This window comes from Uranotaenia lowii, chromosome 3 (assembly GCF_029784155.1).
Source record: "Uranotaenia lowii strain MFRU-FL chromosome 3, ASM2978415v1, whole genome shotgun sequence".
Taxonomy (NCBI): domain Eukaryota; kingdom Metazoa; phylum Arthropoda; class Insecta; order Diptera; family Culicidae; genus Uranotaenia; species Uranotaenia lowii.
In genome coordinates this window covers 164,655,236-164,672,088 of record NC_073693.1, presented here as the reverse complement: position 1 = coordinate 164,672,088, position 16,853 = coordinate 164,655,236, and the positions used below count along the sequence as shown (strand labels likewise).

The window sequence follows — 16,853 nt, the reverse complement described above, 5'->3', positions numbered from 1 at the left end:
GTGAGTTATCGAGTGTAGCGGTAAATTTATTAGTGAATGCGTAATAAAAGTGTGAATCGGGTGATTGGGTGACTAACAGCAGCAGGCTGCTGCCGATCAGCCTGATGCTGTTAGTTGTTAGGTTTGCTGCTACTGCTGCTGTTCGGTTTCTTGCTGCTTATTGTACAGCGTTCGAAAGCCTTGAGTATCGATTTAAGAACGCCTGCAAACAAGAATCTGAAATAATATTGCCAGGTTGATATTATGATTACCTCTACCTGTATACACTGTTTGCTCATGGAATCCATAGCGAATGTGCTTAGGTTTTTCTTCCTCTGCACATTCGCCGTTTGGAAGAAGGGACGTAAGCAACATTGAAATGGGCAAGCAAGGTTTTGTTTCATTCGTCATTTTGAAAGTCTTAAATTTTATGCATTAAAAGGGTTTAAATTTATTGTTTTATCAATCATATAGGTAGATAATGTTATAATGAAGCTTTTTTAGTGAATATCTCAGTTTTTCAAATTTTGTTTCATTCGACGTAATGAAAGCTCACGCGAGACTTGTTCTTTGACTGTTAAACGTAACAGACGCGTTTTTATTTTTGAACGATAATACAGTCCATTTGATCCGAACAGAATATACATATTTTTGGTCCGTTTCGACCCGGATGTTTGTTTCGGAATACTTGACCAAGTTATCGAGCGGAAAACTTGGAACGCGAAGTGATTCGGGCTTGGTGATCGGTTGAACCTCCGGAAGTGAAAAAACGATCGACTGATTGCTATCCGAAAAGCGTGAATTGAGAATAGTGACGCCATTTGCCGGCTACGAAAAGTCGATTGGTGTACGACGAAAAGTGACGCAACAATTGTAAAATTGGCGTTAAGCTGCGAGTCAGCTAGATTTGATGAATCGAAAATTGGTCAAATATTGATCGATTACTATTGAAAAGTGAAGACATAGTGAGACGACCGAGTGTCGACTGGGTTTTTATTGTCGCTTATCAGTGAGGCTGTGAATCAGCCGAAGTTTGTTAATTTCCGTGGGAAGGGGACGCCATTTTGCGACAGGCGATCAGTGCGAAAAAGACCGCCATTTTGTGATTCAATACGGCCAAGCCGTAATTCAGTGTTGGAGTGTTGCTCACTATACCAGTGGTATAAGTGTGGTTGTTTGTCGGAGAGGGGAACTTAGTTGATGTGTGTGCAAGTATTGCCGAAAAGTGAGTTACCCCGGATTTGAGTGTTGCGTGTGTTCAGTTTCAAAATGATGCACACACCGACAAAAAACCCCACTGGTGTGGGAGAGCAAACGAACGGAAGTGCTGCTGAAAATGCCTTGGGCACAGTGAGTGAACAAAAAGAAAAACAAAAGAAGAAAGTGCAAAGTAAGAGAACTGGCGAAGAACTAAAAGTGATGTGGTTCAAATTGAATGCAGTGAAGAATAAATTGAATCGTGTGTACGAGAGTTTGCTGCATAGTGCCGAGAATCCGAATCCCAAATTGAAATCGAAGCAGTTCCTTCAGTTGCAGTTACGAGCGGTGGAGAATGTGTACACGGAGTACAACGCACACCATCAGCGGATTTACGAAGCAGACGTCGACGATGAGACCCGAGAGCAAGCGGAGGTATTGTCGCTGAATCCCCAAACCGGAGTTATCGTCAATGAGCGCTGGCGACATTTACTGACAGGATAAATCATTACTTTGTATATGAGCGATTAACTTTAAAAATTATTGGAATGACCTAGTAGATTTTATTTCCAGATTTGGTTCAGTGTATGGGTGACTTACACGGAAAAATTGAGTTACTTATAAAATGTGTTGCATTTACACCTTCATTATAACTAATCGATTGTTGCTCAAAATTTGTTTAACCCCAATTCAATTTTGGGTAGATTTGGGTTGCCGATATACATTTGTAAACTAAAACTTGATTATTCAGCTCTGCATAAAAAGTTTGCAGTTGTTGGAAGGGGATGTCAAAGCGGGTCAATGCGAATTTCAAATGCTTTTTGATGGTGGTGTAAATAAAAAGATAATAATTAAAGCGGAATTTTTGTGGATATAGACCGCGTAAATATTCAAAATTAGATCCAAATCAATTGTTCGTTTGACGGACATTTGATTCCGGATCTTTTGGCGTTGGATATTGGTAAGTAAATACACACAAAATTTTCGAGGCCGGAATTTAGCAAAATTTTGCTCAAATTTGACCAGCTAGAAACTTAGCAATCAATTTAGCAATATTTTTTAACTAAAATTTTAGCAAACGAGTACAAAAGTTAGCCGCCGCAGTTTTTACTCAAATTTCTAGCAAAAACCGGAGAAAAAGATAGCCCGGATCCGTAATTTCATGTTTCTTTATTTTTTCTCTGGTGAATCAGGGGAATGTTTGAATATTGAATAAAATACACAAATTTCATTCACTTATAATTTATTTTTCACAATTTTATATTTTTTTCACACTTTTCCTATTCTGGGAACGCACCTACTGGCGAGCGCCATGCCACCTTCGTCAAAGAAAGCACCGGGGTGTTTGCCGGATGCAGCTTGTTGAATTTCCAGTTGTGGTCCTTCTTCATTACCGGCCTGTGGCGCGCTTCATGTTGCAGTTTTATCCTGGTAGGAAAAAAAAAAAATCACACAAATTAGAAATCGAGAAATTATAGAATCTTAACACTTTAAGATCAGACCTTACCCTGTAAGCATCCGGTGTCGATTCAGCTACCATTTCGTTGTGGATTTTGCCACCACAAGAACCGTCAGCAACGAACATCCGGAACCGCACTCAATCGCGACAGCTTTTTATTTTTCTCCCTACTGGCGCGGCGGCTGGTGTCTGTGAACAAAGCGGCTGAAAAACCTTCGTTTTACTAAAATCAAGTAAAATGACCTTTTTTATTACTAAAATCAAGTAAATTTAGCTTTTTGCTAACTCAACAGTAAAAAAATATTTTTGCTAACGGGAAGTAACAGCAAAATTTTGCTAAGTGGAGCCCCGAAAGTTTTGTGTGTATACTAGATCTTGGCAATCCTAGCATGGGATGGAATAGACTACACACAAAACTTTCGAGGCCGGAATTTAGCAAAATTTTGCTCAAATTTGACCAGCTAGAAACTTAGCAATCAATTTAGCAATATTTTTTAACTAAAATTTGAGCAAACGAGAAAAAAAGTTAGCCGCCGCATGTTTTACTAAAATTGCTAGCAAAAATCGGAGGAAAAGATAGCTCCGGATTTTAAATTTCAAAATTTATTGTTTTTTTTTATTGAGGGAATGTTTGATTTAGCATTAGAATACACAAATAACTTCATTTTGATTTTTTTTTACAAATTTTTTCGAAACTTAATTTGCACTTTTATTTAATAACTAGCTGATCCCGTACGAACTTCGTTTCGCTTTAAATCATTGGTACGTCAAAATGAGTTTAGAAAATGAATTCGAAACATTCTTTCGAAAATTTGGGGGAAAAATTTCAACAGTGTTTGAAGTCGCTAATATTACTATTACTGGAAATTCAAATTAAACAGTTGATTGGCTTTTTATTCTGTGAGAGTGTTTTCTTCTCGATCGGTTGCAAAATCTAGACATTATGGCAGAAACATGTACTAATTGTGTATGTGCACGACTCTTTTACTTGACCTTCACACTTAAATTGGTATCAATTAACTGCCTCCAACAAAATTATTGCACAATACACTGAACATTCAATGAAACCCTCTTTTTCTGTCACATGGCCCGAAATTTGATAATTGAAACCAATTTTACGATCCTCAAAACTCACTTGTGCCATTTTTCTTTTCAAATTATATGTTAAATAACGTCAGGAACTTGAAAACAGTGAACAGTGAATAAAGACCCCCCTTTTGCCGACCCTTGACGCGGAACATGCTACCTAGAGTCAATTGCTCATAGTTTATAACCCTCATCTGAACATTTTCATCTCAATCCGATGCATGATCACAACAATATCGCGAAAACAGTGAGCAACTAACATGGACGGTCTTTTCTTTGACCACGATTCAAAACTTGACACCTGAAATCAATTATCTTTTCTGTTAAACTCCCATGTGTCAATTTTAATTACAATCCTATGCTCAATCAAGAGAATATCGCAAAAACAGTGAACAGATAATAACCCATTTTGCCGACCCCTGAGTCAAGACTTAAAACCTGAAAGCAAAAGAGCGTCCCTCAAATCTCCTATGCGGCAATTTTCATCTCAATCCAATGTAGAATAACGTCAATATCGCAAAAACATTAAAGTTGGGTATAAACGACTCCTTCAGCCGACTTCTGATCCGCAATTCGAAACTTGAAATCGATTGCTCGTCCCTCAAAACACTCATGTGCTAATTTTCATCACAATACGATCTATAACAATGCCAATATCGCAAAAACATTAAACAGTAGATATGGACGACCCCTCTAGCCGACCCCTGACTTTAAGTTTGATAACTGAAATCGATTGCTCGTTTCTCAAAACACTCATGTGCAAATTTTCATCACAACCCGGTGTATAATAACGCCAATATCGCAAAAACATTAATCAGTGAATATGGACGACCCCTTTGGCCGACCCCTGACTCTAAATTTGATAACTGTAATCGATTGCTCGTTTCTCAAAACACTCATGTGCAAATTTTCATCAAAACCCGGTGTATAATAACGCCAATATCGCAAAAACATTAATCAGTGAATATGGACGACCCCTTTGGCCGACCCCTGACTCTAAATTTGATAACTGTAATCGATTGCTCGTCTCTCAAAACACTCATGTGCAAATTTTCATCACAATCCGACGGAAAATAACGTCAATAACGTGAAAACAATATTTGTCTTGTATGGACGACCCCCTTCAGAAGGGGTCGTCCAAAAATCTAAAAACATTTTTCATCATTCCTGGTCCTAATGAGCATCCATGCCAAATTTCAGATCTCTAGCTCTTAAGACGGCTGAGTCTATAGAGGACAAACAAACAAACAAACAAACAAACAAACATACAGATAATTGCTTTTTATATATATAGATTACAATCCTGGGAACACACCTTTCGGCGAGTGAAACGCCAAGCGACCGATCCTAATTCACGAACGCACCGGGTTTGTTCCGGTAGCAGCGGGTTCAAAATTCCAATTTCAACTTTTCATTTCCGGACTGTTGCAAAAAACCCGTCGTGTTTGCCGGCGTTTGTCATCTGGAAGAAAAAAAAAACAATTTTTTCGATTAAAAATCGGAAAATCTGTAGACTTTAAAATCGGATCTTACCTGTAAGCATCCGGTGTCTATTTAGCTACCATTTCGTCGTGGAGTTGGTCACCACAAGCACCACCAGCAACGAACATCCGGGACCGCACTTAATCGCGTCAACTTTTTATTTTTCTCCCAACTGGCGCGGCGGCTGCTGTCTGTGAACAAAGCGGCTAAAAAAAACTTTGTTTTACTAAAATCAAGTAATATGGTCTTTTTTATTGCTAATATCAAGTAAATTTAGCTTTTTGCTAACTCGAAAGTAAAAAAATATTTTTGCTAATGGAAAGTAACACTGAATTTTTGCTAAGTGGAGCCCCGAAAATTTTGTGTGTAGAGAAAAATCTGTCTTTTTGTGCCATTTGGAAATAAAGATTTTTTTTCGATTTTCTTTTTCTACATCACAACGCGATTGAACATCTCCGATGAAACTATTGGATACATAATAGAAATGAGAAGTGAAGTGGTCGTTTCCGGGCAGCAATCAGATTCCGGAAGATAAATGAGAAAGATGCAGCATTCGTCGCAAATCGTTCTCGGCATAGAATTCCAAAGAAAAAAAAACAGAAAAGAGAAAGTTGCCTTCTATCTTCAAGAATATGAAGTAGGTAATTATAATTAATACTTGTTTTGCGTATTTTAGCCGGCACACCGAAAACCACATATGTTTTCCCATCTTCAGAGGCCCGATTATCCGGAAAGCAGCTGACTAGAGGTTCATGGCGCTAAGATTGCTACAGGTTTGTTTTATTTTTCATATTTTACATTAATTATTATTAATCAGCTAATGTCTGTTTCAGTTCGCAAGATGATTCCTGTTCCGAGTTGCTGCCGGCGGAAAGCTGCAGGAAGTGCAATGAATTATTCAAAGCGTGCTGGTGCTAGGCATCAAGCGTCTTCAAATGCGCAAAAAGGCGAGACTGCTTAGACATTGAACCAAATGTATGTGATCAGACAAAAATAACTTTCTAAATAAGCTTACACTAAGTTATTTTTACATACTTCCTCCTTTAATAACAATCTACAGGTAAAATGCATCAACAGTTGGTGTCTTGTGAAAATAATCGACCGAAACCGAAACTCGGGGGTCCAGGAATATGTCGAGATGGCATTCAATCTGATCGAGTACGCCGGCAAAATGGATACAATTAGGCTGCTGTGTGCCTTGAGAGAAATGCCTTTTTTATCAGACCAGGTGAGGGAGAGGATCCTATATTTCAATAATCAACTGATGTTTATTTTTTTACGATGCAAGAGAAACCCAATTTGATGCCGAACACATTCTTGCCGGCTGCAGACGTAATATGAGCTGATAAGATTCTAAATCGTTCTTACTGACAAAGTATTGTGAGGAACAATAACTATATGTTATTATTTTAATTAATTTTCCTGAGGAAAAGAATTTTAAATATCCATATGCATAGTGGCCTTTAACTTTTATATATGCTTGAATGAACTATTTAATCGCAATGCAGACTGAATACCACATCATCAATATCAATTTTGTAATCTGAATTTTCAATTTGCCTTGACTCCTAAGACCTTGACCTAAGACTCATAATATATAGGCCGAAATGCTTTCAATTTTGAAATACAAATTTACCAATTTCATTCTTTGTATTAAGCTTTCCAGTATAATATTGGCATAACTAATTTTTCACATCGAACCAGATTATAATTTTAAAAGATTCAATTCATCCTCTTTCCAGATACTACGTTTTCTAGTTCAATCCATGATGGACCGCGCGGATGCAGATCCGTTCTAGATGTTAAGTCCGATCGAGATGGAAAACAAAATTTCGGGACCAAGACGAACAACCGTAGCCCTGATTTGTTTCCCCCTAAGATCTAGGCTGTCACAACAGTTTTTTATTCCGTCACTACGTAGAAAACAATTATATGTAAAGAATAATGTATTTGTATTAAATGTTTATATAAGCAATTAAGAATCAACCCTCTACACACGTGAATTACCTTTTTTCCGAAAAAAAATTTATTACTTTTACTTTCCTGAAGAAATCTTGAAAATGCATGGGCATCCCCATGTCAAAATATACAGAATTGAGCAACTGGCCGAAAGCTTTCAAATGTATAAAAGCTCTTTGCTCACGCTCTGCTTAAAACGCCCAAACATAAAACTAAGTGGAGACAGTTGCTCCGAAACTGTATGAAATTTTATACAGAATAGAGTAACTTTGGTTACCGTGTAGGCGAATGCATGCTCATCAATCGCATTGCTTCAAAACTTGACCCAGAAACCAGAAAGGCGTGGGAATTAGCTCAAACTGCTGGAGAGTTGCCAGATTATGACGACACCATTGAATTCCTTCGTGAACGATGCCGAGTATTAGAAAAGATTCGACTTCCAATGAAACCCGTTATCAAGAATTCAAGACCTACAAGAGATTTCCAAGAAACGAAAGTAAAGGCAAGTGTGCTGGTTGCAACTCACAACAAATGTCCTCAATGTCCGAAGAGTCACAAACTTTGGGAGTGTGATGATTTTAAAAGTGCTAGTTTGTCTGATAAATACGTTACCCTCCGCCGCAGTGGCCTTTGTTTTAATTGTTTGCTGCAAGGTCACAGATCGCCAGATTGCTCCTCCCATAGTACGTGCAAGAAATGCAAGAAACGTCATCATACTTTCCTGCATCCTGATGATGGTTCCAAGAAGCCCAGCAAGCCTGTTGGTGAAACATCGTCTACGAAATTGGAAGAATCGAAACCCGAACAACCGTCGAGGGATGACAACGATGAAACGAACCGCTCCAATTTTTGCGTCCAACCGAGAGATTTTGACAGGCAGATTCTCCTTTCGTTTCGTTCGTACGTTCCAAAGTCCATACAAAGGTGGAATCTCGTATCGCCAACTATTCTGTTTGTCTTGAGCTGCTTGTGATACCCAAAATTACTGGCAATCTTCCGTTGACGAAAATTGAAACTGCTGCTTTGAGTTTGCCAAACGACCTCCAACTTGCGGACCCTGAGTTTGATGTACCTGGTAAAATCAACATGTTGTTTGGAGCGGAGGTATTTTTCGACATGCTGAAGTCTGGTCGGATGCATATTCCTCGTTGTTCCGCTGTACTCCAAGAGACTCAATTTGGCTGGATTTTAAGCGGTTCCGTTCCCATTGAAGCAAAAACTGTCGTCCACTCGTTTTGTACCACCGTTACCGAAGAAAATCTAGACCGATTGGTAAACCGTTTTTGGGAAATTGAGTCATTTGAAAACGATAATTTCCCTCCTTCGACCACAGAACAAGATTGCTTGCGACATTTTGAGGAAACACACCGACGTGACTCTGAGGGACGATTTATTGTTCGGCTCCCTTTCAATGACGACAAAAATAGACTGGGCAACTCAAAACGCATGGCTGAGAGAAGATTCTTGGCTCTAGAGAAACGTCTCGATCAAGCACCAGAATTGAAGAAGCAATACAGCGACTTTTTGAAGGAGTATGAATCACTTGGGCATATGAGGGAGAATCGAACAGCCGACGCAGATCAGACTCCAAGTTTCTACTTACCGCACCACTACGTTTTGAAGCCATCCAGCACGACAACTAAGCTTCGCGTAGTGTTCGATGGATCTGCTACTTCGGACTCTGGGGTCTCGATTAACCAAACGCAGATGATAGGACCGATTGTGCAAAATGACTTGATCGCTATCCTGTTGAACTTTCGATCGCACAGATTTGCATTCACCGCTGATATTCCTAAAATGTATCGGCAAGTTGCCTTGCATAAAGATGACGTTTCCTATCAGAGAATCCTCTGGCGAGAGGATAAGAGCCAACCTTTGAAGACCTTCGATCTACTGACAGTAACATATGGTCTAGCATCATCCCCATTTCTTGCTACCATGTCACTGCGTCAACTAGCCATTGATGAACAAGAAAGCTATCCATTAGCTGCAAAGATTGTGCAGAGAGCATGCTATATGGACGATATTCTAACGGGAGCAAACACGTTGGAAGAAACTATCCAGTTGAAGAACCAAGTCGTCAAACTACTCAAGAGAGGTTGTTTCAGTGTGCACAAATTTGCTTCAAATTGTATCGAACTTCTGGCGGATGTTCCTGAGGAGCAAGGTGAAAGTGGCATCGAAATTGAAGATCCAAGCATCAACGTCATTATGAAAACGCTTGGTGTAGCTTGGAACCCCGTTGAAGACCATTTCACGTTCGTCCTGTCCAAGTTAACCGAACCTGCAATAACGAAAAGAGAAATCCTGAGCCAAATAGCAAAAATCTTCGACCCGTTGGGCTTCGTGGGCCCGGCGGTTACTGCAGCTAAGCTGATCCTGAGGGAGCTCTGGAATCTGAATCTTGACTGGGACCAACAGGTTCCGGAACAAATTGGGCAATTGTGGCGCGACTACTACAACCAACTGAATTGTTTGAATGGTGTTAGAATCCCCAGATGGATTCTCGGTGAACAAACAGCGGTTATCGAGCTCCACGGATTTGCGGACGCATCGGATTTGGCGTATGGCGCCTGTCTCTACTCTCGTTTGATACGTCACGATGGAGTAGCCGAAATGAAGCTGATATGTAGCAAAGCACGAATTCTACCCCGCAAGACTGGCAATCAGAAGCAAATTACGACACCACGTGCCGAACTGATGGCAGCTCAACTGCTAACTCGACTGACGGCTAAACTATTGACCTCGATCGAAATTCAAGTCCGAAGTATTATATTGTGGAGCGACTCCCAAATAGTTCTGTGTTGGATCCGAAAACCACCTGAAACTCTTGCTCTATTTGTTAGTAACCGAGTACGAGACATTCAGATTATTGGCGATCAATTCGTCTGGAAATACATACCCTCGATTTCGAACCCTGCAGATTGCCTGTCTCGTGGTGTTCAACCGAAAGATCTTGCTGCCCACACACTCTGGTGGAACGGGCCACCGAGTCTTCAATCAACTGAACCAGACATTGAACAACCGCTTACGATAAAAGACGAAGATTTGCCTGAATTAAAAGGTAACATTTTCCTGACGACGCTACCAAACACTCGGTTGCCACTATTTAATAAAATCAGCCGTTTCCCAGTTATTCATCGGGCTATGGCTTACGTCGTGCGTTTTTGTGATTACATCCGCAATGGAAAGAAAACGCTAACCAAGGGTCTATTGCAAGCTGACGAAATGAAACGAGCATCAACGCTTATTTTGAGACTTTTCCAAGCTGAAATGTTTGAAACAGAAATCAAGTTAATAACAACCGACAGATTAGTAAAATCCCCGCTCCTCAATCTTAGTCCGTTCATTGATTCACATGATGGTATTCTTCGCGTTGGTGGTCGTCTGAAGAACGCACAAGTACCCTACGAATATAAACACCAAGCACTTCTGCCAGATAAGCACCCACTGACAATAACACTGATACGGCATCTGCATCTTACGAACCTCCACGTTGGACAACGAAGTCTCTTAGCCATCGTCAGGCAGCGCTACTGGCCCCTCAAGGCAAAGAATCTTATACGCAAGATCGTACATGATTGTGTACCATGTTGCCGCTTGAAACCGAAAAGATCCACACAGTTTATGGGAGACTTGCCAGATTACCGTGTCCAACCAGCACCAGTATTTACGAATACTGGCCTCGATTTCGCTGGACCGTTCAAGGTTCGTGCTACTACCAAGTTGAGAAGCCCTCAGACAACGAAAGGCTACATCTGTGTGTACGTATGTATGGCTACCCGATGCATCCACCTTGAATTAGTGTCCGACCTGACCTCTGAAGCGTTCCTTGGTTCTTTGCACCGATTTGTCAGTCGCCGAGGCTTAGTAGAAAGAATTTACTCTGACAATGCTACAAATTTCGAGGGTGCGAACAACGAACTACGACGTTTGGCTGCATTGTTCCTAGAGGAGCAACATCAACGTACAATCAACGATTTCACCACACAACGAGGGATTCAATGGAGCTTCATACCGCCGCACAGTCCCCATTTTGGTGGTATATGGGAGGCTGGCGTAAAGTCAGTTAAAACGCATCTCAAGTTGATACTCGCCGAACATTGCCTGTCGTACGAACAATTCTCAACGGTACTCACCCAGATAGAGTCAATTTTGAATTCTCGTCCTCTATGCCCTCTGTCTGACGACCCAAATGATATCCGTGCGATAACGCCAGCGCACTTCCTGATAGGAAGGGAATTCCAAGCGATCGTCGAACCGTCGTACCACGATATCCCAGCGAACAGGCTCTTTCGCTGGCAATTCTTGCAAGATCTCAAACAGAAATTCTGGAAAATCTGGATGACCCACTATCTACATGAGCTACAACAGCGTCAAAAAGACTTCAAACATACAACGTTTAAAGAAGGATCTCTGGTGCTGCTGGTCGACGAAAACCTTCCACCTCTACAGTGGGTTATGGCCCGCATCAAAGAGTTGATTCCTGGTAAGGATGGCCACACTCGTGTGGTTAGCCTTCAGCTGCCCAATGGAAAAACTACTACGAGAGCTGTTAAGAATATCTGTCTACTGCCGCTGGACACCTAGGAGGAATGGTGTCATCCTGCATTTTGAAATCGTCCATTTCAACGCCGGGGAGGATGTTAGTTCCGGCAACCCTTCCCGATAGAGAGAAATTTATACCAAGTATTTTTGCTATAGTTTTTTGCTTTTCATACCAATACCATTGTATTTTTTCTCCCAATAAATCACTTGTTCTTTGACTGTTAAACGTAACAGACGCGTTTTTATTTTTGAACGATAATACAGTCCATTTGATCCGAACAGAATATACAGTATGGTTTGAAGTGATATGGTGGAGGGGAACACTCGCGGTTGGAATAAAAACTACTTCGAAGACGGTTTCAAAAATAACGTGGTATTCTCTGAGTAGCAATCTGTTATTTCAAGGCTGCCCCGTATAGCATTCTAAGCGCTGGTGCAGGTAGACCCTTAGTCAAAATGTCCGCCAGCTTCATCGACGTCGGTATGTGGTCGATCTGGATGATGTTCCTTCCTCTCGAGTTGCTCACGAACGTAGAAATAAATAGTTAATGCCCATGCCTGCATAATAAAAAACTGTATCACAAAACAGCCAATGACAACGATAAGAACAGGAAATGAACGTTCATGTGAAAATGTGAAGGTATCTGAAAAGGTGAAATCTGCCATCTGCTGCGCCGCTAAAAAGTTACAAATCAACTTTTAAAGCGCTCAGCAATATCTCAGAAAAACGAACGGCTTAAACTTATTGCTCGAAAAATGCAATTGGAGTTTCTATTAACTTGGCCAAATTTTACTTTATTATTTTAGTACTATTGCGGCAGAGAATAACTGACAACTTTTGGATCAAGCTTACGCACTTCTTGAATGGTTATCGATGTCAGAGGAAGCATCTCCAGTCAAATAAGAATCTGACGATCATTCTCACCCAGCAGTACTGATTCTATAGGCATCTCAAAGCAGGTTCCATACACGTTTCACATTTGAACCTCATTGTTAAAAATTTAGTACTTCGTGCAAGCTTGAAGAAAATAGCGGGTAAATTTTATCATAAGTACATTTTTTATGCAATGTGACGAATGATTTACGAAGCTCAAACAGTGATTTTCTATCAACACGCCAAGTAGCTCATACGAGCTGTTTAAAACTGATTTGAATTTTATTATTTTTTTCTCAGTTTTGTTTTGACAGTTCTTTTTGGTGTGTTTTGAGACATCTGGTGTCCCAGCCAAAAAACAAAATGGTTCAAAAAGGGCGTTGGAATTTTAACACAAGTTTAGGGGGCTAGCTTGTGTAGAATTCTGAGTCGGCAACACCTTCGGTTGACACCACTTTATTAACCTCCTCTCTCGGTGGTTCGTTCGTTACTGCCAGAATTACAAAGCTTTAAACTAATCGAACCTATTTATGATTTCACCCATACTTGAATGCTTTACTAATCGAACGTATCCTACATCTCTTCCCTCGTCTTTATAAACAAAGTAACCAGAGAAAAATTAAGAGAAAAAAAAAATTAAGAAATTTAATCAAAAGTCTTCTAACAGTTGTACGTAACGGTGCGGAATTTTCCTCTCTCGAGCAGGACGTTTCATCGATGGCTGTTGAGTAGATTCGGTCTTTCTTTTAATCGCTGATCCCAGCGGGTGGCTGGGAGCACTCTGGTCTTGAAGGTGATGGTCATCATCGTGATGTGTTGGTTGGACAAGGGAATCTCTGGTAGGTTCTGTGGAAGAGTCGTTTTCCGTTGCAGAAGAGTCACAAGTAAATTCTGCAGGTTCTGGAGCTCTAACGGAAGGCCATTTTTTTTTAAATGTGTTACGCAGCGACGCAAAATAACTCCTTCCTCATTAGTCACGATGGCGTCTTGTCCAGAAATTTTCTTCACTTGAAATTTCTCAAGTCGAAATTTTGGTTCCAATTTTCCTGTTTCATTATTTCTAAGCATCACGAAGTCTCCTTCTTTAATGTCGGATGCCTCAGCATTTCGTCTCTGATCCGCGTATACTTTTCCTTTCAGCTTTCCAATGGCATCGGTCTCTCGAACACCTTCATCTTGGCGCAGTGCAACTTCGGTTCTAATGGCTGGCAATAAATCCTTTATCGGTCTACCTGTGCTTTATCCGTTACGGAATGAGGGAATGTGTTATACATATATACGTAGTCCTAGATGGCCTTGCGCCAATCCATATTAGTGGCTTTAGCAATCCGCAACGTCCGGAGGATCCCCTGGTTTTGCCGCTCTACCAGGCCATTCATTTGCGGCCAATAAGGGATTGTGCGAACCAGCCGTATGTTCTTATCCTTACAATACTTGGCAAACTCAGCACCTCACAGCAGCACAACCGGCACATTGTTGTATGTTTTCCAGCACGTCACGGTCCATAAGAGGCCACCATACTTTTTCGCGAAGATATCGACGCATGGTAACTACTCCCGGGTGACCACGATGGGCGATGGCCAGAGCCCGGGGTCTTAGCGATTTCGGAACTATTATCCGATCATCTCTCACCAAAATGCCTTCGAGAATCCCGAGCTCTTTGGCAAAAGCTTCGTAGCGTATTAATGTTCGTGGCCAAACCCCCGTTTTGATAGCTTCCATAACTGCCATGGATGTTTCATCATTTCCGGTTTCGGTCTTAATTTGTTCCAAGGTTATAGCTGTCAAGCCCTCTCCTATAGCAAATAGAAAGTGAGTCGAACCTTCATCGAATGGAGGATCTGTTTAGATACACAATCTCGAGAGAGCATCTGAAATATTCGCCAAGCCTGGAATCAGGGTTACTGAAAATCGCTTCGTTTACTTCAAAATTTCAAATCGTTACCGATGCAACCACAGTAACGACGCTGTTTAGCATTTACCCACGAACGAATTAAAACCTGCAACAGAAGAACGCCGTCTTAGTGAACTATGTACCATGGTTTTTCGTTCTGTTTCTGTTGCCTAGGGTTCTTTGTTGATTTTTTCCTCCAGATTTTCAGTCATTGTTTACTCCAGCAATCATTCAGTTCGCAACAGAATCAATTCGTTAGCGAGTTGATTCGGCGCGAGTTGATGAAGATGTTGTTGATTCATGCCCAGACTTAGACCCTTAAGGAAAAGGACAATTCCCGAGATAACGACTAAGACCCATACAATTGACACAACTTGAGAGGAAAATAAGCCAATATTGGTCTAGGTTTAGTTTTTGGGCACCTCTTGTGTTCCTAGAATTGAATCATTTTGCTTCATGAAGCATTCGTGGTGAAGCATGATCGTCAGCGAGTCGAGAAGGCGCCGGATGATACGACGCCGTCTTCGCGCAATGTTTTCATCAAGAGCGAATGATGATTGTTTGATGGTTACCGATAGTAACTCAGAAAATAACTGATCACTAGAGAGGGGAAGAAAAACAAACTAGGTATGCGTCGTTCGATGCTGAAAAGCGTCGTTTGTAAAGAAAACAGCGTTTCCATGTTGAGGAGTAAATTCATTGGTGACTAGGATGGGGAGAAAAATTCATTCTGAACGAAGATCCGCAACATTGCCTGGAATATGTTTAATTTCGAAGTCGTAGGGCTGAAAGCGCAAAGCCCAGCCTTCGGCCCGTCTGATTGCTCTTTTATTTTCTTTAAGTTTGCCACCGAAGATAAACTCTAACGTTTTGTGGTCGGTATATATAGTATAAACCAAACAAGTAGATTTAAAGTTTTTCGCCAGCCCAGACGACCGCTAGGGCTTCGCGCTGAGTTTGAGGGTAAATGCGCTCAGTTTGTGTCAGCCCTTTGGACGCGAAACATATGATTCGGGGGACATTGGTTTTGTCTTTCTGAATTAATACCGCTCCTAATCCAACTGGTGAGGCGTCGACATAGAGTTCGGTACAATCGTTTGGATCAAAATATCCCAACTTCCCTACATTGCTTGAGAGTTCCCTTTTCAAGTCTTCGAAGGCCTCACTTTGTTCAGGACCAAATACCGATACATCGCCTTAAATGAAATATGTAATTATTAATCAAACCATTTATCGTTTTTTTTATTTGAAAATTACCTCTTATAAACTTTCTCAAAGGTTCCGTCCGAGTAGAGAGGCATGGGATAAAATGAGCCACAAAATTTACGAGCCCCAGAAAGCTTCTCACTTCCTCTTTCGTTTCGGGTTGTCAAAAGTTTTTGATGGCTGCAATTTTCTCATCCGAAGGGCTGATACCATGAGAGCTTACTTTGAAGCCAAGAATCTCTAGCTCATGTACAGCAAAGCAGCATTTATTCTCGTTCAATTTGGCGTTATTCTTCTCCAGAATTTTCAGGACTTGGTTAAGACGTTGGTCGTGTTCATGACGGGATTTTCCCGAAACAACTATGTCGTCGATATAGACTATGACCCCTTTGACATGACCAAGACATGACCACCAAGCAAGCCGCCGACCGTGGCCTAGAGGATAGCGTTCAAGTCTTCTAAGCCAGAGGTCATGAGATCGAGTCTCGGTCACGGCATACATAGTACTCTTTCTGTGGGCTGGTGGTGTTAGCCATTAGTAAGATGCTAGCCATTATATCCTTGAAAGATGTACGCTTTAGTCTTAATTAGAATTCAGATCTCTTCAAAGAAACATGTAGTTTCACTGAGATCCTATATGTGTGTGTTCGTTTTTAAAGCATTTCCATCATTATTCGCTGGAACATCTCGGGCGCGCAGGTGATGCCAAACATAAGACGTTTGAAACGCATCAGCCCTTTATTCATCATGAATGTTGCGACGTTCCGAGATTCTGGGTGCAGTTCTACATGATGGAATGCCGACGAAATATCCAGTCTAGAGAACACGGTAGCTCCTCTCAGGCTGTTCAAAAAAGTTTCTATAATTGGAAGCGGAAAGTGCTCCCCTTGTATAGCCTGGTTCGGGTATTTCATGTTTATGCACAAACGTATATCATTCCGATCTTTCGGCACGACCACCATTGGAGAAATCCATTCTGGAGCACCCTCTACTGGCTCGATGATATCGGTACGAAGCATTTCGTTGATTTTTTCATCGACTTTGTCTTTTAATGGCTCTGGTATTCTCAGGTAGGATAATTTTTTTGGGGGAACAGATTTGTCAATGACGAGTTTCAGTTGTATACCATGAAATTTTGGAAACGGTTGGGCTGTCTCTTCTATAGTTTG

General features: G+C 41.0%; 1 protein-coding gene and 1 long non-coding RNA gene across 3 annotated transcripts; both read left to right on the top strand.

Annotated features, from left to right (window-relative positions):
- Nucleotides 1-5,873: 5,873 nt before the first annotated feature.
- Nucleotides 5,874-7,111, top strand: LOC129755072 (uncharacterized). 2 transcript variants are annotated; one of them, XR_008739156.1, is made up of 4 exons: nucleotides 5,874-5,976; nucleotides 6,037-6,178; nucleotides 6,264-6,431; nucleotides 6,946-7,111. It is a non-coding gene; the product is annotated as an uncharacterized LOC129755072 (long non-coding RNA). The 2 variants fall into 2 exon arrangements; XR_008739155.1 differs by having other exon boundaries at nucleotides 6,037-6,431.
- Nucleotides 7,112-8,608: 1,497 nt separating this feature from the next.
- Nucleotides 8,609-11,752, top strand: LOC129752810 (uncharacterized). Its single transcript, XM_055748588.1, has one exon. The coding sequence runs from the start codon at nucleotides 8,609-8,611 to the stop codon at nucleotides 11,750-11,752; it is 3,144 nt and encodes a 1,047-aa protein (XP_055604563.1).
- Nucleotides 11,753-16,853: the final 5,101 nt, after the last annotated feature.